The 26,389-nt window shown below is 40.1% G+C and overlaps 1 protein-coding gene across 1 annotated transcript in view; it reads right to left on the reverse strand.

Annotated features, from left to right (window-relative positions):
- The window catches only part of Ccdc18 (coiled-coil domain containing 18), a 79,256-nt gene extending 54,856 nt beyond the window's left edge, over positions 1 to 24,400 (reverse strand). Inside the window, exons 1-8 of the mRNA XM_042676302.1 lie at positions 24,232 to 24,400; positions 22,619 to 22,754; positions 20,155 to 20,326; positions 16,680 to 16,835; positions 12,423 to 12,529; positions 8,242 to 8,370; positions 7,759 to 7,855; positions 3,755 to 3,876 (exon numbers count right to left, since the gene is read on the reverse strand). Coding sequence (XP_042532236.1) covers positions 3,755 to 3,876; positions 7,759 to 7,855; positions 8,242 to 8,370; positions 12,423 to 12,529; positions 16,680 to 16,835; positions 20,155 to 20,326; positions 22,619 to 22,752 — 917 coding nt within the window. The 5' untranslated portion in view covers positions 22,753 to 22,754; positions 24,232 to 24,400. The remainder of the gene's footprint in view (positions 1 to 3,754; positions 3,877 to 7,758; positions 7,856 to 8,241; positions 8,371 to 12,422; positions 12,530 to 16,679; positions 16,836 to 20,154; positions 20,327 to 22,618; positions 22,755 to 24,231) is intronic.
- Between the last annotated feature and the right edge of the window lie 1,989 nt (positions 24,401 to 26,389).

Below are 26,389 nucleotides of genomic sequence, written 5' to 3' on the forward strand. Positions count from 1 at the left end.
AGTACTACAAACTCAATGCAACAGCTCACTGAGAAAAATATTTACCATGATCAAGAGGAACCTATCCTAGAAACACAAGGTTCAACACGCACAAGTCAATAGAATGATAAACCATAGGGGCTGGGAATGTGGCTTAGTGGTAGAGAATTTGCCTCACCTGCATGAAACCCTAGGTTCAATTCCTCAGTATCACATACACAGAAAAGTAGTGCTGTGGCTCAAGTGATAAAGTGCTACCCTTGAGCAAAAGAAGCTCAGGGACATTGCCCAGTCCTTGAATTCAAGGCCCAGGACTGGCAAACAAAACAAAACAAAAAACAGTTGTGAAAGGAACAAACCTCAACACAATAAAGGTCATATATAATAAGCATAGCTAACATTACACTGGATGAGGAAAAACTGAAAGCTTTCTCTTCATACATTTGGACCATAAGAAATACGAAATAATAAGAAAATAAGGTCTGTTTTCACTACTTTTCTTCAACATAGTAATCAAAGTACAAGCCAGAGCAATCAAGTAAGAGGAAAAAAAAGACTTCAAAATTGGAAAACAGGATGTTAAATTATCATTTTGTAGATAATATGAATCATATACAGAAAACCCAAAGCTGTACCAAATGTTTATTAAAACTGATGAAAGCTGGGCGCTGGTGGCTCATGCCTGTAATCCTAGCAACTCAGGAGGCTGAGATCTGAGGATCATGGTTCAAAGCCAGCCTGGGCAGAAAAGTCCATGAGACTGAACTCTCATGGACTGAACCCTGAACTCTGCTTATGTGGTGCTGGGGAATCAAACCCAGGGCCTCATGCATGCAAGGCAAGCACTCTACCACTGAGCCACTTCCCAGCCCCCATGAGACTCATTTTTTTTTTTTTGGGGGGGGGGGGGGAGTCCGGTTGTGGGGCCTGAACTCCAGGCCTGGGCACTGTCCCTCAGCTCTTCAGCTCAAGGCTAGCGCTCTACCACTTGAGCCACAGCGCCACTTTCGGTTTTTTTCTTTTTGCTTATGTGGTGCTGAGGAATCGAACCCAGGGCCTCTGGCATGCAAGGCAAGCGCTTTACCACTGAGCCGCCTTCCCAGCCCCCCATGAGACTCTTATTTCCAATAAACCACCAGAAAACTGGAAATGGTGCTGTGGCTTAAGTGGTAGAGTGCTTGCCTTGAGCTGAAAAGCTGAGGGACAGCGCCCAGGCCCACAGTTGAAGCCCATGACTGACAAAAAAACAAAAAATAAAAACAACTGATGAAAAAAAACCTAACTGATGATTTTAGCAAAGTTGCAGGATATAAAATCAACATACAAAAATCAGTAGTGCTGTTGGATGTCAATAATACTCAAATTCAACTAGAAATTTATCAACAAAGACCATTTATAATAGTTTTAAAATAAACAATGTGCCTAAGCAGAGGTGAAATACCTCAACTAAAAAATAGTAAAACACTGTTAAAAGAAATTAAAGAGGACACAAAAAAAATGCAAAGATACAGATATGTATGACCTAGAATAATCAATATCATTAACATGTCTATACTAGCAGCCAGGTGCTAGTGGCTCACATTTATAATCTTAGCTAGTCAGGAGGCTGAGACCTGAGGATCTTGGTTCAAAAATAACCTAGGCAGGAAAGTCTGCCTTTTGCTCAAGGCTAGTACTCTACCACTTGAGGCACACTGTCACTTCTGGCTTTTTCTGTTTATGTGGTATTGAGGAATCGAACCTAGGGATTCATACATGCTAGGCAAGCACTCTACCATTAAGCCACATTCACAGCCCTGTGAGACTCTTATCTCCAATTAATGAGCAAAAAGCCAGAGTTAGAGATTTGGCTCAAGTAAGAGCTCTAACCTTGAGCAAGAAAGAAAGCCAAGCCTAGCCGGGCGCTGGTGGCTCACACCTGTAATCCTAGCTACCCAGGAGGCTGAGATCTGAGGATCGAGGTTCAAAGCCAGCCCGGGCAGGAGAGACCGTGAGACTCCTATCTCCAATAAACCACCAGAAAACAGGAAGTGGCGCTGTAGCTCAAGTGGTAGAGCACTCGCTTTGAGCTGAAGAGCTGAGGGACAGCACCCAGGCCCAGAGTTCAAGCCCCACGACCGACAAAAAAAAAGAAAGCAAGCCAGAGTTCCAGGCTGCGTTTAAGCTTCAGAACCAGTGCAAAAAAAATAAAAAATAAACTACAAACAAATAGTATTGGTACAAAAACAGGCAAGTAGAGCATGGAATAGAATAAAACACCTAAAAATAATCCCACACATTTATAGACAATAGATCTTCAACCAAGAAGATGCATTGAAAAAAAGACAATCTTTCTAATAGTCCAGAAAAATGGGACATCCATGGGGAGAAGAATGAAACTTGTCCCCTATCTCTTATCAGTTGTGCTCTTAGAACTAATTCCCATCAACTTTCAAAGGCTAATAGTAATTGGTCTTTATCACCTTCTGAACAACAGGTACTGTCACTTGAGCCATAGCTCCATGTCTAGTTTTTTGGTGATTAACTGGAGCCTTAGACTTTCCTGCCTGGAATGGCTTTGAATGGAGATTCTCAGATCTCAGCCTCCTGAGTAGCCAGGATTACAGGCTTGAGCTACCAGCACCCATGAAGAGTGATGAGCTTTTTACATACCATGTGTATAAGATCCATGTAGTACGTGTCTTTACTACTTGGCTTACTTCACTTTACATTTTCTGTTCTTTTTTTTTCCTGCCAGTAATAGGGCTTGAACTCACAAGAAATGTACTCATTATCTTGCCCATGTAATTGTAACCCCTCTGTACAGTATTTTCACAATAAAAAATAAATAAAAATTTAAAAAAATAGGGCTTGAACTCGAGGCTTAGGTTCTGCCCCTTAGCTTTTTTATTTATTTATTTATTTATTTATTTATTTTTTGTCCGGTCATGGGGCCTGAACTCTGGGCCTGGGTGCTGTCCTTCAGCTCTTCAGCTCAAGGCTAGCACTCTACCACTTGAGCCACAGCGCCACTTCCGGGTTTTTTCTTTTTGCTTATGTGGTGCTGAGGAATCGAACCCAGGGCCTCAGGTATGCAAGGCAAGCGCTCTACCACTGAGCCACCTTCCCAACCCCCTTAGCTTTTTTAAAAGCTCAGGGCTACCACTTTACCACTTGAGCTACATTATCACTTCTGGCCTTTTAGAAGTTAACTAAAAATGAGTCTCATGGACTTCCTTGCCCAGGTTAGCTGTAGCTAAGATTACAGACATGAGCCATTGGTGCCTGGCTTCAACATTTTCTTTTGTTGGCAGCAATGGGATTTGAATTCAAGGCCTTAAGCTTGCTAGATAAGACTACCACTTGAGCAATTCCCTTTACTTACCATCTACCTTCTGAACCTTGAACAAATAATAGTTACTCTTTGGGTCTGTTTCTTTACTTAACGAGGTTAGACTACATGATTCCTCACAATATAAAAATTTCTTTTTATTTGAATATCTTTACTAGCCAGCTAATGTAATCATACAATATGTCTGGGCTAATTTTCTCTAAAATATGTAAAACAAATACATATGTTGACTAGTATTAGCTTATAGTTACAAGTATGTTAACACTTATAATTTAGAATACACTTAAAATTTAACTATATACCTAAAAAAGTTTGTTATGAAGCCTATCTTTTTACAGTATGTAAATCTATAACCACAAAGTATAAAACTTTGTTTTTAAATATATGAATGTTTCAGTTTCCATTTCTACACAAAATATCTTTTTCCACAATAGAATACTGTACCTTAATTTCTCTTTCAGAACTTCAAGTTCATTTTTATATGCACTACACTTTTCTTGTAGCCTTTTATTTTCTTTTTCACAGTTACTAAGATTTTTCTCTAATACTTCTTCTTCAGTCTGAACCTAAAACAAAAAATTGTTTTAAGTGGACATATTAATGAAGTCACCATAATCTTAGGTATTATAAACATTTAAGAAAGAAGTAGGAGTAGACTAAGTATTTCATATGTGTAACTTCTCATTCTTACAGAAGAGTGAAGTTACTGGGCAATATCTGTCCTGAAATCCTTCTAAAAGAAATGAGTACTGTCACCTCAAAGCAAAAGGGCTCTGGCCAAACAAGGCAAGCAACTCAAACATGGATTCTGTATTCAACTTACTAATTTCAGAGCAAATATTTCAGAAAATCTGTCTTTTTGGTATCAATTTCTTTCTTTTTTGGGGGGGTGGGGAGGTCCGGTCGTGGGGCCTAAACTCTGGGCCTGGGTGCTATCCCTCAGCTCTTCAGCTCAAGGCTAGCGCTCTACCACTTGAGCCACAGCACCACTTCCGGCTTTTTTCTTCTTGCTTATGTGGTGCTGAGGAATCGAATCTAGGGCCTCATGCATGCAAGGCAAGTGCTCTACCACTGAGCCACCTTCCCAGCCCCTTTGGTTTCAATTTCTTACATAGGGTTTGGCACTCTTTCCAGGGTTAACTTGGACTATTAATTCTCCAACTTACCTCTCAAGTAACTGGACCTCAGACTTATGCTACAAAAAGCTTATTTTTGAGAAAGCCTCATGCTAACTTTCTGCCCCAGCTAGACTCCAATACTCCAATACAACCTCATCCTTCTAACGCTGCTTATACATTATGGTCAATCTTATTATTATTATTCAACTTGATTGGATTGAGAAATACCTAGGAGATTAGTGAAGCATAACTCTGATATATCTCTGATGACATTTATACAAACAATTAGATTATTAGATCTGTGAGTTAATGAATGGATTAATCCCCATGGATTCCTAGTATGATAGCATTATTGAGAGGTGCCAAAAAGTAATGCCAAGTTGGATAAAGTAGGTCACTAAGAATGTGTCCTTAAAGGTTAGGTCTTATTCTTACTGCTTCTTGCATTCTTTTTTTTCCCCCCACTTCTTGGTAATCAAATGTGAACTACTCTGCTCTGTATACTTTCACTATGAGGTACAGAGACCTCTAAAAGTGTGAGTCACAATAAATCTTTCCTTTAACTTGTTTTGCCAAGTATTTAGTCATAGCTATGGAAAAGTAACTAATGTACCCCTAGAAATTTCTAGATATTCCTCCTACTTAATATTTCTCCACTTAATGAATCACTTCATTAAAAATCACTTCTAAGACATTTAGATCCTGTAGGGACTTACTGCAAGGCTTTCAAAACAGTGATCTGATTAACTAATTTACACTTAAGATTTCAATATCTAAGGGCCTAGGAATGTGGCTTAGTGGTAGAGTGCTTGCATAGCATGCATGAAGGCCTGGGTTCAATCCCTCAATACCATATAAACAGAAAAAGCCAGAAGTGGCACTGTGGCTGTAGTAGTACAGTGCTAGCCTTGAGCAAAAGAAGCTCAGGGCAGTGCCTAGGCCCTGAGTTCAAGCCTAGCAAAAAACTTCAAGGACTGGAAGTGGTGCTGTAGCTCAAGTGGTAGAGCACTAGCCTTGAGCTGAAGAGCTGAGGGACAGCGCTCAGGACGAGTTCAAGCCCCACAACTGACGGCATAAAAAAAAAAAAGTTCAAGGACTGGCCAAAAAAAAAAAAGATTTCAATATCTAGTAGATTTTACATTATATATATGCCTATATATATACACACACACACATATAACTTAGGGCCTAGGCACTGTCCCTGAGCTTTTTTGCTAAAGGCTAGTGCTCTATCACTTGGGTCATAGCTTCACTTAAAATATATCTTTTGTACTACTAAATGGTATATTCAGGTGTAGTGCAAAAGAATGTCAAATGACATCGTCTTCCTTGATCTTAGTACCTAATATGGTTGGGAACTTAGTTTGTTGGATTCTGGCCATTCTTATCTTTGACCAACTATTATTCTCTTCCTCCTTTTGGCAATATTGGGGCTTGAATACTGGGCCTTATGCTTACTAGGCAAGTGTTCTACATTCAGCCCTTTTTAGCATTGATTATTTTTGAGATGAGGTTCTTCTTCTTGCCCAGACTGCAGTCATCCTATCTTAGGTTTCCTGCTGTAGTTAGGATGACATGCACAGGCCACTATACCCAGCTTCTTCAGTTGAAATGCAGTTCATAGACTTTTCTGTGCAAGCTGACCTGAACTACAACCTTCACAGTGTTAGCGTCCGAGTTAAGATGACAGATATGCACCACTGTGACTATGCACTAGTTGAAAATAGATCAATATTGTTAACTTTTTGCTTGGGCTAACCTGGAATGGTAGAGTCTCCCAATTTCAAGCTCTCAAGTAGCTACGAGTACAGGCATAAGCCACTACTACCTTTTTTCTCCTTCTTTTTCTTTCACTGTTTATATGTACTGTAGCTTTTTTACAGGCATCCAGCTTCTATGGAATGTATTTCTAGAACGGATCTCTGGTCTTACCTCAATATTTGAATATTCAACTTGTAGCATTCTTCCATACACATTTTATTATGTGTATTTACTTAAAGAAAGTATTTAAAGAAATTAAATGTATGTAATAAAGTCATTGTCTTCCTGTATAAGGTGAGTTCAAAGGACCTTCCCTCTGAAAGACAGAAGTGAGCCCTGCTAGGATGTCAGGTCAAGGGAAACTGGTAGAAGGCTACAGAATGTACAGTACTATACCTTTCAGTAGGTGACTAGAATGAATCTTCTGCTTCTTCTCTAGCTCTATCCACTTAATATTTATGTTCACATTTCTTCCTTTGCCTATCCATACTGTTTTTCCTTATCAGATGAAGAAATTTTGTGTTGACTGAGCCAGGTGTTGGTAGCTTATGCCTGTAATTCTAGCTACTCAGTAGGTTGAGATCTGAGTATTGTGGTTCAAAGCCAGCCTGGGCAAGAAAAGTCCATAAGCCACTTATCTCCAATTAGTCACCAAAAAAGCCAGAATTGGAGCTGTTGCTCAAGTGGTGTGCTACCTTTGAATAAAAGATGGTCAATGACAGTGCCCAGCCCCGAGTTGAAGTTCCCAGGCTAGCACACACATACAAAAGAGAAATTTTGTGTTGATAATAACAGACTGGTGGGGCTGGGAAGGTAGCTCAGTGGTAGAGTGCTTGCCTTGCATGCATGAGGTCCTGGGTTCGATTCCTCAGCACCACATAAGCAGAAAAAGCTGGAAGTGGTGCTGTGGCTCAAGTGGTAGAGCGCTAGCCTTAAGCTGAAGAGCTGAGGGACAGTGCCCAGGCCCAGAGTTCAGGCACCATGACTGGCAAAAAAAAAAAAATAATAATAACAGACTGGTAAATATTATCCTTAATTGATATTTTAGATTTTGTTTTGTTTTGCTGGACATAGTGGTATATGAATGTAATCCCAGCTACTTGAGAGGCTGAGGCAGGAGAACCTTGAATTAAGATCAACCTGGAAAGCAGAGGAAGATATTGTCTCAAAAAAAAAAAAAAAAAAAGACAAAAATAAATTTAAGATTCTATTTTAGGGCTGGGAAGGTGGCTCAGTGGTAGAGTGCTTTCCTTGCATGCATGAGGGCCTGGGTTCGATTCCTCAGCACCACATAAGCAAAAAGAAGAAAAGCCGGAAGTGGCACTGTGGCTCAAGTGGTAGAGTGCTAGTCTTGAGCTAAAGAGCTGAGGGACAGCACTCAGGCCCAGAGTTCAGGCCCCATGACCAGACCTCCCCCCCCACCAAAAAAGATTCTATTTTAATATTTTATTATGAATAAAATCCTAAAAATTACTTTGTTCTTTAACTATAAACACACTGCACTTATATATATCTTTCTTTTTAGAAAATAGTAATACAAAATAATAAATTTGTACAACTGCCTCTTACCTTTTCCAGTTTTTCGGCCACTTTTTCTTTATATTGTTGGAAAGCTTTACTTAACTCTTCAGCATTATATAGTGCTTCATTCCTTTGTCGTTCAGCTCTAAAATTTAAAGACATATTGAGGGCTGGGAAATGTGGCTTAGTGGTAGTGAGCTGGGTTTAATTCCTCAGTGCTGCATAAACAGCAAAAGCCAAAAATTGTGGTGTTGCTCAACTGGTAGAGTGCAAAAGCAAATGGACAGTGCTTAAGCCCTGAGTTCAAGCCCCAAGACTGGCAAAAAAAAAAAAAAAAAGGCAAACTGAATAAAAGTATTGAGTAGTTAAGTCCAAAAAACTAATAAATGTTGCTTCATAAGGAATAACTAAAGAAGCAACATTTTCTGTACTAAAATTACTGGGGATGTAGTTGCATAGTAGAGCACTTGCCGAGCACAATTAAGGTCCAGGAACACAGCACCACAAAATAAACAGAAACATCTCACATACCTTTTTCCTTGTTTACTTTGTTCAAGTAAATCCACCTTCAACTTAATACATTCCTCTTTGCACTCTTGCAAACTTTTTTCCTTTTCAATCACCATTTTTTGACTCTGCTCTAATTTTTCTTCTGCTTCTCTAAAAGTGGGAATTTTAAAGAAATTACTATAAATATACCAGAATAATGTAACATTAGGAATTCTATTACTTTTAAATCAGTGAATTAAAAGAATACACACGTAATAACATAGAGTAAAAGGCATATTCATACTGTATCAACTAACTCATTTTTGGCAATAAATGAAGTAGTTAAACTCAGTGACTCATACTTGCTAGGCCAGTATTCTACCATCAAGCCATGCCTGGAGCCCTTTTTTTTTTTTTTTTTTTTTCGGTCGTGGGGCTTGAACTCTGGGCCTGGGCGCTGTCCCTCAGCTCTTCAGCTCAAGGCGAGAGCTCTACCACTTGAGCTACAGCGCCACTTCTGGTTTTCTGGTGGTTTATTGGAGATAGGAGTCTCACGGTGTCTCCTGCCCGGGCTGGCTTTGAACCGCGATCCTCAGATCTCAGCCTCCTGAGTAGCTAGGATTACAGGCGTGAGCCACCAGCGCCCGGCTGGAGCCCTTTTTTACACAAGTTATTTTGGAGGTAGGGTCATAATTTCTGCTGAGCTTCCCACTGTAGCTGAGTTGATAAGCACACATCACCATACAAAATTTCTTCTGTTACAATGGGAGTCTCATGGACTGTTCTATCCAGACTGGCCTTGAACCTCCATCCTCCTGATCTCAGAGGCCCAAGAAGTTAGGATTATAGGCCTGAGACGGGGTGCCTGGGGTTGGGAATGTGCCTTAGTGGTACAGTGCCTAGCATACGTGAAGCCCTGGGTTCAATACCTCAGTACCATATAAACAGAAAAAGCCAGAAGTGGTGCCATGGCTCAAGCCTTGAGCAAAAGAAGCCCAGGGACAGTGCCCAGGCCCTGAGTTCAAGCCCCAGGACTGGCAAAATAAGAAGAAGAGAGAGAGAGAGAGAGAGAGAGAGAGAGAGGGAGAGAGAGAGAGAGAGGTGTGCCTGGATTCAATTAAGAATCTTTATGAGGGCTGGGAAGATGGCTCAGTGGTAGAATGCTTGCCTTGCATGCATGAGGCCCTGGGTTCAATTCCTCAGCACCACATAAGCAAAAATGAAAAAAAGCTGGAAGTGGCGCTGTGGCTCAAGTGGTAGAGTGCTAACCTTGAGTTGAAGAGCTGAGGGACAGCGCCCAGGCCCAGAGTTCAGGCCCCATGACTGGACCAAAAAAAAAAAAAAAAAAGAATCTTTTTTTTTTTTTTTTTAAATTGTCGGCCAGGGGGCTTGAACTCAGGGCCTTGGTGCTGTCCCTGAGCTCTTTAGCTCAAGGCAAGTGCTCTACCACTTTGAGATACAACTCTATTTCCAGTTTTCTAGTAGTTAATTGGAGATAAGAGTTTCATGGACTTTCCTGTCTGGATTGGCTTTGAACCACAATCCTCAGATCTCAGCTTCCAGAGTAGCTAGGATTATAGGAGTGAGCCACTAATGCCCAGCTCAACTAAGAATTTTTTTTTTTTTTTTGACTGTGGGGCTTGAACTCTGGGCCTGGGCGCTGTCCCTCAGCCCTTCAGCTCAAAGCTAGCGCTCTACCACTTGAGCTACAACGCCACTTCCGTTTTCTTGGTGGTTTATTGGAGATAAGAGTTTCACAGACTTTTCTGCCGGGCTGGCTTTGAACCATGATCCTCAGATCTCAGCCTCCTGAGTAGCTAGGATTACAGGCGTGAGCCACCGGCAACCAGCAACTAAGAATTTTTATAAGGAATAAAATAATATTTTCAAGCTGGGTGCCTGTGGCTCACACCTGTAATCCTAGAAACTCAGAAAGCTGCTATCTGAGGATTGCAGAAAGCTAGTATCTGAGGATTGCAGTTAAAAAAAAAAAAAAAGTCCAGGCAGGAGACTCTCATCTCCAATTAACTACCAAATTAATCATAAGTAGAGCTGGGGCTCAAGTGGTAGAGTGTTAGGCTTGAGTTAGGAGTGCAGGTTTGAGCCACAGCTTAAGTACCTGGCTTCTACTGTAGAGAGAGACAGAGAGAGACAAAGACAGAGACAGAGAGTGTGTGTGTGTGTGTTTAAGTGATGTTTCAGCATTTTTGCTAAAGGCTACCACTTTACCACTTGTGCCACAGCTCCACTTCTGGCTTTTTGGTAGTTAATTGCAAGTAAGTGTCTCACAGATTTTCCTGCCTAGGCTAACTAAAAACTTCAATCCTTAGATCCTCAGATTTCAGCCTCCTGAGTAGGTAGGATTATAGGGGTAAGCATCTCATGTGGTATATGTAGTGTACAAACCTGTCATCCCAACTACATGGGAAGCATAAACAGGAAGATTAAAGAAATGAAATCAAAAAGGAATTGGGACATGGTTTAACTGGCAAGGGATATGTGTACCAAGCACAGGGCCTTCAGTGCAACCCCAAACAAAAACTTTTAGTACCTTCTTGTATTGTAGCAATGAACAGAACAGGAACAGATTTGCAATAGCCAAATATAGAAAAAAAAAACCCTAAGAATAAAATTTAAATAATATACACATATAAATATAAAACAAAGAAAATGTACTATAAAGCCGATAGACTTGCTGGGAGCTGGTGGCTCAATCCTGTAATCCTAGGAGGCTGAAATCTGAGGATCGCAGTTCAAAGCCAGCCCAGGAAGGAAAGTCTGTAAGACTCTTATTTCCAATAAACTACTCAGAGAAAAAACAGAAGTGGTGCTGTGGCTCAAGTGGTTGAGCACTAGTCTTGAGCATAGAGAGGCTCAGGAAAGAGCCCAGGCCCTGAGTTCAAGCCCTAGGGACCAGCAAAAACAAAAAACAAAACAAAGCAAAACAAAAATGACCTACAGAATTGAAAGAGATCTTAGGTATCCATTAGGCTCTTCTGCAGAACTTAATTAAAATACAGATTTCTGGTTACTGCCTTCCAGAGCTTGTGGTTCATAAGACTGAGGTAAGAACTGAGTTAGCATTTCTAAAAAGTTCCCAAACAATGCTAATACTGCTAATTTCATTAATAAGTTTTTTTTTTGTTGTTGTTGTTGTTGTGGGGCTTGAACTCTGGGCTTGGGTGCTGTCCTTGTGCTCTTCAGCTCAAGGCAAGTGCTCTACCGCTTGAGCCACAGTACCACTTCTAATACTGCTAATTTCAGATTAAAACTCCAGTAACCCTCCAAGAAGAAAGGGAATACTGTACTTTGAGAATCAAACAGCTTAATAAACTATTTAGTATATACCACCAATCCAATTTTATTCAAGGCAAAAAAAAAAAATCAATGATACAATAACTGATTCCTTGTATTTTATTTCTTATGAACACTGAAGTATTGAGTATATGGTAGCATATGAAGATTTTACTAGATGGTATGAAAAATGATTTTATTTTGGCAGTACTAGAGTTTAAAATCAAGGCCCTGTACTTGGTAATAAGCAAGTGTTCAACCATTTAGCCTTTCCCTCAGTACTTTTGTTTTAAACTCAAGGCCTCATACATGTTGAAAGCAATCTATCACTAAGTTATGCCTGCAATCCACATATAAAGAAAGTACTCTCGGGCTGGGAAGGTGGCTCAGTGGTAGAGCGCTTGGCTTGCATGCATGAGGCCCTGGGTTCAATTCCCCAGCACCACACAAGCAAAAAGAAAAAAAAGCCACAAATAGATCTGTGGCTCAAGTGGTAGAGTGCTAGCCTTGAGCTGAAGAGCTGAGGGACAGTGCCCAGGCCCAGAGTTCAGGCCCCACGACCGGACCCAAAAATAAATAAATAAATAAGAAAGTACTCTCACTAGGTTATTCCCACAATCTAATTCACATTTAATAAAGGGATGTAAATAAGCATGCCAGCTTAGATTTAGCCTTTTTAGTCCCTATTTGTAAGGTGTAAACTTTAACCAAGAGAAGTTATTATTGGCTTACAACAAGCTGTAATACATTACTAAGTGCCAATAATCTTACTGGAGTGGGAGTGAAGGATAAGTACTAATATCCAAAGGACTGAATTTAGTGGAAGAACACTTGACTTAGCAGGTATGAAGCTTTGAGTTTAATCCATACAAACAATTAGAAAGAGATGTAAAAAAGCATAAATTTAAAGCTTCAAAAACTATGTTTACCTTAAAACTTTATCTTGAGCCGAAACTTCAGCTTCCAAGTTTATAATCTGTTCTTCTAAGATCGGGACATTGGATGCCTGTTGTTGAACAGACTCAAGCACAGCAATCTGAAACACGGAAGCAATTTTTAAGACTACTTCATTTCAGGAAAATTATCTAGTTGGCCTTTAGCCTTTTTCCTATCAGATAAGGAGGTCCAAATGTAACGTTCACCCATCTATACTATTTACATGAATGTATTATTACAAGACAATCTCAGTATGTAAGCTCCTTCCATCACTCCTAACTAGTATTAGTATTACTAATTTGGTATTTGGGAAAAACAATATCAACTGACATCATCTAAGATTAATTTCACATAAATGTGGTAATAAATGCAAAATATCAGAGTATAAAATTATGTAAGAAAATACTTATTGAGTTGTTAATTATTTAAAAACAAATTTTAGAATGCATGCTTAATAGAGAAAACATAATGAAGAAAAGCATAGTAATCCTATATCCTGGAAGATAAAGGAAGTACAACTATTACAGCACAGTAGGAATCTACAACTTAAATGGTATGGAAGAGAACTATTCTAACATTAATAATCAAAATATCAATAATAACTATCCCTGAAAAGTATGGTTAGGACATGTAGGCATGAGGCACAATAAAGATAGGAGTAAAGTCCCAAACATTAAAGAAGATAAATTCCTATTCTCTATAGAAAAGCAGCAGAAAGTTTACTATCCGAAGACATGGAACAGGAGAGCCTGGGGTTCTAGGGCACTACAAAGAAAGATGAGGAGGGAGGAAGTAGAGTAATAAACAGTAGAGTCAATATAAAGCTGTCAGCCTCAGAATTTCTTTTTTTTATTTTTTGACGGTCATGGGGCTTGAACTCTGGGCCTGGGCCCTGTCCCTCAGCTCTTCAGCTTGCAGTGAGTGCTCTACCATTTGAGACACAGCACCATTTCCAGTTTTCTAGTGGTTTATTGGAGATAAGAATCTCACGGACTTTCCTGCCCGGGCTGGCTTTGAACCGTGATCCTCAGATCTCAGCCTCCTGAGTAGCTAGGATTACAGGTGTGAGCCACCGGCGCCTGGCTGTTGTTGTTTTTGTAGTACAGGGTTTGAACTTAAATTGTTAGGTAAGTTCTCTACAAAATGTTCATCTTAGGTTTTTTAAAAATCCTTTATTACATGTATTGAGTATATGAGGACCCTTTCAAGCTGGAAACTTCTGTTTATCTCAGTTTTTCTTGTATCATTCCATACAGTGATGGAATTTTCTTCCTTATATTTTGTTTTCTTAGATTTTTTTCCCTGCTTACTAAGGGTTGGGTTTTGCCCTCTACATCTTCCAGTATTTTTGCTTGATAAATGTAAGCTATGTTTCATTTCAGTAGATTTCTTCAACATTGTTTTTTACACTTCTATTGAGTCTTTGATTTTGGCTCTTACTATTTTTTTTTAACTTAATGACATCTTGATGCAGTATAGTTCTTTTCAACGGTTGGAGGCATGGCTCAGTTGGTAGAGCGTTAGCCAATGAGAGACAGGCACTAAATTTGAGTTCAGGTCTCAGACTTAAAAAAAAAAGTTAGCAGGACACCCACTGGTGGCTCATGCCTGTAATTCTAGCTACTCAGGAGGCTGACATCTGAGGATCACGGTTCAAAGCCAGCCCAGGCAGCAAAGTCCGTGAGACTCTTATCTCCAATAAACCACTAGAAAACCGGAAGTGGCATTGTGGTTCAAGTGGTAGAGCACTAGCCTTGAGCTGAAGAGCGCAGGGATAGCATCCAAGACCAGAGTTCAAGCCCCATGACTGGCAAAAACAAACAAACAAACAAACAAAAAAATCAACAACAACAAAGGTATATTGATAGGAAATTTTAAAACATCAAAAAAAGAGGGAAAAATCCTAAAAAGCTACAAAACAAAAAACAAATAGACACATGATTACATGCTAAGGAAAGAATTCACAAAAGCACCAAACTTTGCAAAGCAGCAGTGGAAAATGTAAAAACCAATGTTCTATAAATTTTAACATAAAATAATTTTCACCCTAGAATTTAATCATGAGTTGTGAAGAAAATAAATTAACATATTTCAAACAGGCAAGGAAGTGACTTAAAAACTCCAATTACAGAAAGAATGAAAAAACAGAATTTTGAAGAGTGGATCCAATCAGAAAAGAAACAGTGCTACAAATGCCTGAAAACCATTCTTTTCCTACATTTTGTCATTTGGCCTCTGGAAATCTATCCAAGAGATAACCCAAACACCCAAGAAGTTTTGTACCAGTTTCTACTTTTCTCCTTGGTCAGAAAAAAAATAATCCCAATACACTTTAGTATTTTAAAAACAGAAAAGAAAAATGAAGCTTTCCCAGACACAAAATCTGCACAATAAGCAAAGTGTGGTGCTGAGCGCCTGGCTCTAGTGCTAGGGGCACCTGCACAGCAACAGCAAGTGCTAAGGTCCTGGGCTCAGTATTGCCAAGAAACAAAATAAGCAGAGTGTAAAAGTAAATAATAAAACTCCACTCCAATCTTCCAATCTCTCCTGAAGTAAACAATATGACGTCTTTCTATTCTGTATTTTATATGTGAATCTCACATACAAACATACAAAGTTTTTATAAAAAGCAAAACTAATGATTATGCACATATGTACTGCTCTGTAAAGGTTTTACACTACTAAATTAAGTAACTGTGCTGAGTATGTACAGACACAGTACTAAGTGCTTTATATATCTCACATCATTTAGACTTCATCATCTTTCCATGTTACTTTGCATTTGGGTACTAATGTATATCATTTTTCTGAAAAAGGCTTTATTGCAACTACTTTGTAGGCATATCACCATTTACCAGGTCTCTATTATTGGACATGCCCAGTTCTTTGTTGCTGCTGCTGTTGTTTAATACAGTAAAAACATAGGAAGCTATTTAAATAGAGCAATCATTCCTCAAATTATGGTATTGTCACATAATAAAACATAATTTCATCAAAAATTATCAGTGAAAAGCTATAACTGTAGCAACACTTCCAGCTTTTTCTATGATTAATTCGAGATAAGAATCTCATAGACGGGGCTGGGAATGTGGCTCAGTAGTAGAGCACTTGCCTTGCATGCTCGAGGCCCTGGGTTCGATTCCTCAGCACCACATAAAAAAAAAACCAGAAGTGGCGCTGTGGCTCAAGTGGTAGAGTGCTAGCCTTGGGCTGAAGAGCTGAGAGACAGCACCCAGGCCCAGAGTTTAGGCCCCATGACCGGACCCAAAAAAAACCCACAAAAAAACAAAAAAGAATCTCATAGACTTTCCTGCCCAGGCTTGCTTCTAACCATGATTCTCAGATCTCAGCCTCCTAAGGAGCTAGGATTACAGGCATGAGCCACCAATGCCCAGCTATTTTTCTGCTTTTTAACTTTTCAAGTATCAAAATGTTTTCTCTTAAAAAGGTAGAAAAATAAGCTACCCTTTCTTTGAATAAGAAATAAGTACAGCTGGGCGCCGGTGGCTCACACCTGTAATCCTAGCTACTCAGGAGGCTGAGATCTGAGGATCATGATTCAATGCCAGCCCGGGCAGGAAAGTCTGTGAGACTCTTATCTCCAATAAACCACCAGAAAACTGGAAATGGCGCTGTAGCTCAAGTGGTAGAGCACTAGCCTTGAGCTGAAGAGCTGAGGGACAGTGCCCAGGCCCAGCATTCAAGCCCCATGACCGGAAAAAGAAAAAAAAAAGAAAGAAGTACATACAAATTGATAATTCTAAGACTTTAAGAAACTGATTTAAGCTGGGTGCCAGTGGCTCACACCTGTAATCCTAGCTACTCAGGAGGCTGAGTTCTGAGGATCATGATTCAATGCCAGCCCAGGCAGGAAAGTCCGTGAGACTCTTATCTACAATAAACCACTAGAAAACCAGTAGTGGCGCTGTGGCTCAAGAGGTAGAGCGCTCACCTTGAGCTGAAGGGCGCAGGGACAGCGCCCAAGCCCAGAGTTTAAGCCCCACGACCCTCCCCCGCAAAAAAAAAAAAAAAGAAAAAAGAAACTGATTTATCTAAATGCAAAACTATAAAGTCTACCTAAACAATTTTCAGATATAAAAGGAATTTCATAACATACTGACAGTGTTAGCATATATATACAATTTAATATCCTCATAAAATTTCTATATATAACACAAGACTATTTCTTCAGAATAAATCTTAATGATGACTATTTTCTGTTAGCATACTCATCACTTCAAAGTACATACTTTTGCTTTTGACTGTGTTAATTCAAAGTGGACAGATTCTATTTTAGTCATTAAAGAATGATTCTGTGTGACCAAACAAGCATTCTGTTGCCGGAGTTTGTTAAGTTTCTCTCGAAGGCTTTTAATTTCCTGATCCATAGTTGATGAAAAAGATACCTTAAAAAAAGAGAGAAATTTTATTTTATTTGAAGATTAAATATAATTAATGGGAAATAACATCAAAATGGCATTAAAATAATAATAGGTCAAGAAAGTGAGTTAAAATATTAGTATCCACAATTTTTTTTTGGGTCCAGTCGTGGGGCTTATACTCTGGGCCTGGGCGCTGTCCCTCAGCTCTGCAGCTCAAGGCTAGTACTCTACCACTTGAGCCACAGCGTCACTTCCGGCTTTTTTCTTTTTGCTTATGTGGTGCTGAGGAATCGAACCCAGGGCCTCAGGCATGCAAGGCAAGTGTTCTACCACTGAGCCACCTTCCCAGCCCTTAAAATATTAGTATTCATAGAAATATGTGAGACAATCAGTACTCTCTACAGATGTTATAAGTATACTTAGGGATAACATACAAAACAGTGGTACATTTTATTAAACTACTCAGTATTATCCAGTAAAACCAACCAACAGTATCATTCCTGGGCATAAAGTAGGTAGAAGTTTTTGTATTTTTTTGGGGGGGGGAGGGGTCCAGTTGTGGGGCCTGAACTCTGGGCCTGGGCGCTGTCCCTCAGCTCTTCAGCTCAAGGCTAAAGCTCTACCACGTAAGCCATAGCGCCACTTCCGGCTTTTTTCTTTTTGCTTATGTGGTGCTGAGGAATCAAACCCAGGGCCTCATGCATGCAAGGCAAGCACTCTACCACTGAGACACCTTCCCAGCCCAGCCCCGAAATTTTTGTATTTTTGCACCTGAAGAAGTAAATGTAATCATAGCTACATTGTCTGTAAGAGGTAATAAATGAAAGAAACCCATATGCCACCTAAAAGTAAAACTTTGATCTGTACTTTAAAATAAATTATCTTAATTTTCATTAATTATGATTTTCAAAGCACTGTTTCTTTTTTTTTTCTTGAAATACAGAATTTTATTTAGAAACTGTTTAAAGTAGAAAAAAACCCTGTCAGGAAAGACCAGGTGGAAAATGGGTTCCCAATAAAATGGATTTCCGGGCAAAAGAAGTCTAATAAAAGGCCACAAAAGAGAAATAGCACCACTGTCCTTTCAACAATGGCTGGTTACTTGCATTTTTGGCATTGTTAATCAATGAATCTGGGTTTCCCTCTGAATTCCACACAAAGCATGCACTACACAACAATTTTATCATAAAATACCTTGCTTTCTACACACGTTTTAGGACAAGCTACCACCAGAAACAAATCAATACAAACACATCAGGGACTAAACAATCTCAGTAGTGGGTGAAATATATTTTGCAGAATTCTGCCAAACAACGGGACTGATCAAAGCACTGTTTCTGTAAGTTAATTTGATCTATTTATTCAATGGTACTGGGGTTCAAACTGACAGCTTTGTGTTTGCTAGGCAGGCACTCTACCACTTGAGCCACATGTCCAGCTCTTTTGGATTTCATTATATTCTGAATAGTGCTTCATTTTTTTTTACCCTAACCCGACTGGACTACCATCCTCCCATCTATACTTTCCACCCAGTTGGGAAGTATATCTCTGTATCAATTGAGCATGAAAAGGGAAGCCAAAGGATAAACAGAAAACTAGGAGGTCTGAAGGCAGTGGTTTGAAGTCAGCCCAAGCAGGAAAGACCATGAGACTTATCTCCAATTAACCCCCAAGAAAGCCAGAAGTGGAGCTGTGGCTCAAATGGTAGAGTACTAGCCTTGAGCAAAAAAGCTCAGGGACAGTGCCAGGTCCTGAGTTCAAGCCCAGGACTGGTGTACACCTGTATGTACATATGTACACACACACACACACACACACACACACACACACACACACACACACACACACACACACACACACACACACACACACACACACACACACACACACACACACACACACACACACACACACACACACACACAGGAGAGGGAAGGGAAGAGTGAAGCTGAGTGCCATGTCTCTGCTCTCATTTAAATCCTAGCTACTGGGCTGGGAAGGTAGCTCAGTGGTAGAGCGCTTGCCTTGCATGCATGAGGCCCTGGGTTCAATTCCTCAGCACCACATAAGCAAAAAGAATAAAAAAGCCGGAAATGGCGCTGTGGCTCAAGTGGTAGAATGCTAGCCTTGAGCTGAAGAGCTGAGGAACAGCGCCCAGGCCCAGAGTTCAGGCCCCACAACTGGACCCAAAGTAAATCCTAGCTACTAAGCCGGGCATCGGTGGCTCACACCTGTAATCCTAGCTACTGAGGAGGCTGAGATCTGAGGTTCTCGGTTCAAAGCCAGTCTGGGCAGTAAAGTCTGTGAGACTCTTATCTCCAATAAACCACCAGAAAACTGGAAGTGGTGCTATGTCTCAAAAATGGTGGAGTGCTAGGCTTGAGCTGAAGAGTACAGGGACAGCGCCCAAGTCCAGAATTCAAGCCCCACAACCAACCAAAAAAATAAATAAATAAAATCCTAGCTACTGAGATCTGAGGAAGAGTTCTAATGAAATTCTCTATCTCCAATTAGAAAAAGGTGGAACTGAAGTCCTGACTCCAGACACTGATAACTTTAGGGGTAAAGAAATAGTGTTGTGGGGCTGGGAAGGTGGCTCAGTGGTAGAGTGCTTGCCTTGAATGCATGAGGCCCTGGGTTCCATTCCTCAGCACCATATAAGCAGAAAAAAGCTGGAAGTGGCGCTGTGGCTCAAGTGGTAGAGTGCTAGCCTTGAGCTGAAGATCTGAGGGAAAGCGCCCAGGCCCAGAGTTCAGGCCCCACAACTGACCAAAAAAAGAAAAGAAAAGAAATAGTGTTGTGTGGGGCTGGGAAGGTGGCTCAGTGGTAGAAGGCTTGCCTTGCATGCATGAGGCCCTGGGTTCCATTCCTCAGCACCACATAAGCAAAAAGAAAAAAGCCGGAAGTGGCGCTGTGGCTCAAGTGGTAGAGCACTAGCCTTGAGCTGAAGAGCTGAGGGACAGTGCCCAGGCCCAGAGTTCACACCCCAACTGGACCCTTCCCCCCAACAAAAAAAATAGTGTTGTGCTATCACATCACACTTGATCCAGGCTTAACAATGAATATATGTTACTTGATATATAATTATATATAGAGTGTTCAAATGGAAGGGATTATTTGCTTAAGAAAAGATAACAATTACATGCTTAAAAATAACATTGTTAGGACACAAAAGAACAATTATATTTAAATTCTTGAACATCATGATAAAGAGTATTAAAAATACATAAAAGGCATTTAGAGAAAAAGGCAAAGAAAAACTATTTGAAATAGTTTTAAATACTTTAGTAATTATTTTAAATACAAGTAAAGCTACTTTTAAGTAGACAAGTCAAAAAATAACCTTATCTCGTGACTTTTTTTGAAAATCAGTACTATCAGATGCTTTAGAAAGTTTCTTAAAAGGTGAATAATTCAAAATTCCTGAGTGGCAAGATTGAGTAAGATCTTCCAAAATAAGCCTTTCTGATCTTGAGGGATTAGAGGTAAAATCAGAATTTTCACTTGGACTAGCACTAGAGAAAAAAAAAAAGAAATATATAATTTAGTTCTTATACAGTATTTACTACAAATCGCTATATATTAAATAAAAATAGAAAATAACTGGCAATTATTCTGACAATTAGATACATAGTCAGGAACATAAGTCAATGTTTCCACTAATTTTTCAATAAGCCACTAGTTTTAAACTAGTTTGAAACAAGGTATCTGTTTCCTAAGCCTGTATGCTAGAATCATGTTAGGATTCAAATACCAGTTACAATAACAAAAATTAATAAAGCCCCAAATATATAATTTATCCTGGTTCCTAAAACATTAAAGGTCTTTTCTTAATATGTACACATTATCTAATACCCCTTTGTTTCTGCTAACCTGAGATTATATTAAAATGTTTAGAAAATTTTATCTTACATTATAGGTTAGGACACTGGCTTTCATGAATTATCATCTTTACAAAAAACTAACTGCAGGTATGGTTAACTGCCAGACACTGGGAAATTTGAGAGTGGGAAGACTTTGGTTCTACGTAAGCTCAAGTAGAAAGAGGGATGGCTTCTTATCCTATAAAAAGCTGGATATGGTGGTATGCACTTGCCTGCTCAGCTACAGGAGCAATGTAAATAGGATTAGATAATGGTCCAAGCTAGTCTGGGAATAAACCTAAGCCCTTATTTGAAAAACACTAAAGAAGAAAGGAAATATAAGGAAGGAAGGAAGGAAGAAAAGAAAGAAGGAAAGAAAGAGAGAAAGAGAGAAAAAGAAAGACAGGCCAGGCGCTGGAGGCTCAGGCCTGTAATCATAGCTACTCAGGAGGCTGAGATCTGAGGATTGCAGTTCAAAGCCAGCCCACAAGACTCTTATTTACAATTAACTACCAGAAAATCAGAAGTGGCACTGTGATAGAGCACTTGCCTTGAGCTAAAAAGCTCAGAGTTTAAGTCCCATGACTGACAAAAAGAAAAGAAAATGAAGGAAGGAAGGAAGGAAGGAGGGAAGGAAAGGGTGAAATAACCAATTCTTGGTGTAGGAGGCATGGCTCAGTTGGTAGAGCACTAGCCAATGAGTGAGAGCATCAGGCACCAAGTTCAAATCCCAGTCTTGTACCTTAAAAAAAAGAAAAAAAGACTAAGAGTGCCTTAAGTAGTAAAGCACTTGCCTAGCAAGTTAAGACCCTGAATTCAACCCCACCCCTCAAAAATGGATTAACTATCAGAGGTCCGCGTGTGTTTTCAAATATAACGTATTTGTGTATACATATTACATAATATGTATATGTATACACACTTTATACACATGTATACATATACATATTATATACAGACATACATATTATATATATATATTAGCAGTGTTTCCAACTGTCAATTTAAGTTTACTTTAAAAAAAAAAAAGTGCTAGGTGCTGGTGGCACATGCCTGTAATCCTAGCTACTCAGGATACTGAGATCTGAGGATCTTACTTCAAAGCCAGCCCCAGCAGGAAAGTCCATGAGACTCTTATCTTCAATTAATCATAGAAAAAGCCAGAAGTGGTATTGTGGATCAAGTGGTAGAATTCTAGTCTTGAGCAAAAGGAGCTTAGAGACAGTGCTCAGGCCCAGAGTTCAAAGCCCAGGACAAGCAAAAAAAAAAAAAAACCCTCAGCCTACTGGCTTATGCCTATAATCCTAGCTACACAGGAGGCTGAGATCTAAAGATAATGGTTCCAAGCTAGCAGGAATATCTGCAATATTCTTAGTTACACTAAAGTACCAAAAAGGCTGACAGTGAAGCTGTGGCTTAAGTGGTAGCATGGCTAGCCTTAACCAAAAGAACCTCAGGGACAGTACCCAGGCCCTAAGCTCAAGCCCCAGGACTGGCAAAAATTAATTAATTAATGACTTATCTCTTACATTTTTTTTTCTCAACCAGAAAATTACTTGTAATTCCTTTCTTTTCATTATCGTGAGTTTGTAAAAGTCTGTGAGAAACAGTACCATTTCAACAATTCATCTTTATATTCTCTTAATCTTTTTTTTTTTTTGTATGTGTGTGTCAGTAGTGGGGCTTGAACTCAGGGCCTGGATGCTATCCCTGAGCCTCTCTGTGCTCAAAGCTAGCACTCTATCACTTGAGCCACAGCCCCATTTCCATGTATTCTCTTAATCTTTAACACAGGATTGTACATACCATATATACTTAATAAAGTTATGGATGAGAAAAATACTATATCTTATTCCAGGGACATATTTAAATATAATGTATGACAATGAAATCTAAGCATTGTATAAATTAAATACTCTGAATTCAAATTATAATTTTACTTACCTGGATAACTCTTCCCCCAAATTGTGCAAATTCCATTCTGTTCTCTTTAGTTCATGCCTTAATGAAGCAACATTTGCAAGCAAACTTTCTTCTTCATTGTCTTTATTACAGTAATCTGATGAACTAGATTCCATTTCTTTTTTGAAAAAAAAGAGAAGATCTTGTACCCTGACTCATTGTAGAAACAGGCCCCACGACCGGACCCAAAAAAAAAAAAAAAGAAACAGTCAAAATATTCCACAGTAATAGAATGAAACATATTAACACATGTCTTATATCAAACGTTGTGAAATCATTCATGGGAAATTAAAACAATAACAATGAATTCCTCTGCAGTGTAAAGTCACAATGGAAAGTTCAGTGTAATTTATTTTTTTTTTTGGCCATCGTGGGGCTTGAACTCTGGGCCTGGGCACTGTCTGTGCTCTTCAGCTCAAGACTAGCGCTCTACCACTGGAGCCACGGCACCACTTCTGTTCAGTGCAATTTCAGTGGGACAAATTTACATTTTAGGGTCCAGTCATTATAGTTTCCTCTTTTCTAAACATATGCAATCTTCCTAACAAGTATGTAAACAAAGCATTTTTACTCAATGTCAAAAATTAAGACTATGAGTAAACCAAATTAATTTGTTCAAGACCACTAAATTATCAAACCAACATTTATTTAATTTTATTTTTGCCAGTCCTAGGGCTTGAACTCAGGGCCTGGGCACTATTCCTGAGAATCTCTGTGCTCAAGGCTAACACTCTATCACTTGAGCCACAGTGCTACTTTCAGCTTTTTCTGTTTATGTGGTACTGAGGAAATAGAACACAGGGCTTCATGCATGCTAGGCAAGCACTCTACCACTAAGCCACATTGCCAGACTCAAACCAAGATTTGAATGTAGGTCATCTGGATTAAATGATGTTTTAATTATTTAGCTGTACTTTAGTAATTTATCATTAGTTTATCTACTTCAATAAGAGATGCCTGGATTTTCATACTTGTTCGCAGTTCTGGGTATCTGATGTTATTACAGTCTTTCATATTTTCTTAGAAGGCAATTTGTGACCATATAAGTTATCTCCTCCCATTCACAATGGTTATACATAAAAAAAAACATGTAAGTGATAATCATGGATCAAAACAATTTTGACAGAACTATATGAAGACAAGCATTTGTTTCTTCCACTGATGAGCCTCTTTAGGCTTGTGAAGACTCTTCACTGCACATGCACACAAAAATCACAATAATAACCAGCACTTTATTATTGCAATTATCAAAGTAAAAAAGTATTAGTATCTCTACTTATTCTCCAGATCTTCCCACAAATATTACAATTTCATTCCTCTTTCAGGTCCCATTTACCTTTCCAGTGTAGTCCCTTTCATCCCTCTTAAAGCTCTAACTAAATAACAAGCTCTATAAACTTAGAAGTCCAAAGTATTATGTTCAGGACTGCAGTAGATTTAGAAAAGCTCAATATTTTAGATGAATAAATGCCAAAACTAAGCTACATTTCTAGCTAACTGCCTTCATCCCACTAAAATAGTATGTACATTTATTCCCCACTCAAAATTTCTCAAATGTAGGATGGAAGGTTGAAAAATCAAACTTGTTATCTTACCCCAAAAATGTGGTAGGAAATTAAATGAGATGTTATGATTTCAGTAGAAAAACAGTTTATATCTTCTTCCAGTTTCCACAAAGTTGCATCTGTTCAAGTGAGAAGGCTTTCCTAGATCAAAGTGAATGGTTCAGGTTCCCAGCCTGCTTTATCTATTCAACAATATCACTAAATCCCTACAGGATAAAAGAGTTGAAAAAGCAAAAGAAATTTTGGACAAATTAAGAAGTGCTGTTTCATAAGTAAGGCTATACATTCAACTTCTGTATTTTCATATAAATGTTTTCTTGTGAAGTACAAACGAATACATTTCTTTTTTTTTGGGGGGGGGGGGGGCGGGTCCAGTCATGGGGCCTGAACTCTGGGCCTGGGCGCTGTCCCTCGGATCTTCAGCTCAAGGCTAGTGCTCTACCACTTGAACCACTGTGCCACTTCCGGCCTTTTTTTCTTTTTGCATTTGTGGTGCTGAGGAATCGAACCCAGGGCCTCATGCATGCAAGGCAAGCACTCTACCACTGAGCCACCTTCCCAGCCCACGAATATGTTTCATCTACAAACATTTTCAATTTCTTAGAGGGGCTTTTGCTTTCAAATAGCCTGATCTGATGCAAGCTAATATCACAATACTAGGGAGACTGAGGCAGGAGAAATCATTGCTTTGAGTCCAGGCTGGACTACCTAGCACGTTCAAGACTAGCATGAACTAAACAGTGATACTCTAGTCTAAAAAAAGAAAACTAAACAATCAACACAATTACAAAAAATGACTGCCTCTCACTTCAATTTGCAATAGTTAAAAAAAAAAAAAAAAGGCGAGTGCTAGTTACTCACACCTGTAATCCTAGCTACTCAGGGAGGCTGAGATCTGAGGATCTCGGTTCAAAGCCAGCCCGAGCAGGAAAGGCCTTGAGACTCTCATCTCCAATAAACCACCAGAAAACCAGAAGTGGTGCTGTGGCTCAAGCTAGCCTTAAGCTGAAGAGCTCAGGAAAAGCACCAGGCCCAGAGCCTGAAGCCCCATGACATAGCAAAACAAACACAGAAACAAAAACACCAATCTTCATAGGCCAAGTGTTGAGCTGCACCCCTGTTCTAATAGCCATTTGAGGGTGGACACAGGTTCGTCTTCAGCCCCAACAAAAACTTAACAAAACCCTCAAAGGCTGAACATGAGAGCTCTAATGTGCTATCCCAGTCATTAAGGTATGGAAGTCAATATGAGATTGAACAAAATACCTAAGCTCCTATCCTAATAATGGAAACTGGAGGAGGGTAGTGGCTCAAGTAGCAAAGCACCTGCTACTTGAGCCACTTGAACTTGAGAGGGGAGGGGAGAAAAGGGAAGGGCAAGAAACTGTCAGGGTTGCCTGTCAGAACCCGGAAAGGCACACCATTCTACCTACAAAGTCACCTTTTATCTCTAAGATTGCATATGTAAGGGCGTAAGCGTACAACCATCCCACAGAAGACAAGCTTTTACACCCCCTATGTGTAACAAGATGGATGTGGTCGGGAAAAGAAAAACGCTTCCATTCAGGAAAGAGGTCATAGTTTCCCACAGCACTCTCCCGTCTTAAGAACGCTCGGTTGGACTCAGTTTAATCCCACTTCCACGTGGAAAGCGCCGAGCAAAACTTGACATCATCCTTGCCACTAACACACAATCGGTACAGCAGCGTCTACAGGAGCCAGGCCCGGGCGGACCGCCCGCCCCTCGGGTACCCGCCCCCGAGGCAGGCCGATTTCCGCTCACCACCCAAGTCCCAGATGGAGAGAGACCACCCTCCCCCACCCGCCAGAGACGACCCTGCCCAAACGCGCCTCGTCTGCGCTCGGAAGCCTCGGACCCTCTCCCAGGCCTCGGCGTGGAAGCCTCAGACACACGAGGCAAGGAACGAGCGAACCCCAGCAACCCCGAGTTCGAACCGCCGCGGGAGCCGTTGGGACGCGCCTCCTTCGTCGCAGCCCCGCCTCCGCGGTGGCGCCCCGTGCATGACGCGAAGCGCATGGTTTGCCGGGAATCGTAGTTGAAAGCGTAGCCGGGCGCTCACGCTCTGCTCGCCCGGGACTACATTTCCCACAATTCCAGCGACGGTGCCTATCGGGGTGTGTCCTGAGGGCGGAGGGAAGCTATGGGAACCTGCAACCGTCTGGGTGT

Source organism: Dipodomys spectabilis, unplaced genomic scaffold, assembly GCF_019054845.1.
Source record: "Dipodomys spectabilis isolate Male_0828 unplaced genomic scaffold, ASM1905484v1 ptg000002l, whole genome shotgun sequence".
NCBI classification, from domain to species: Eukaryota; Metazoa; Chordata; class Mammalia; order Rodentia; family Heteromyidae; genus Dipodomys; species Dipodomys spectabilis.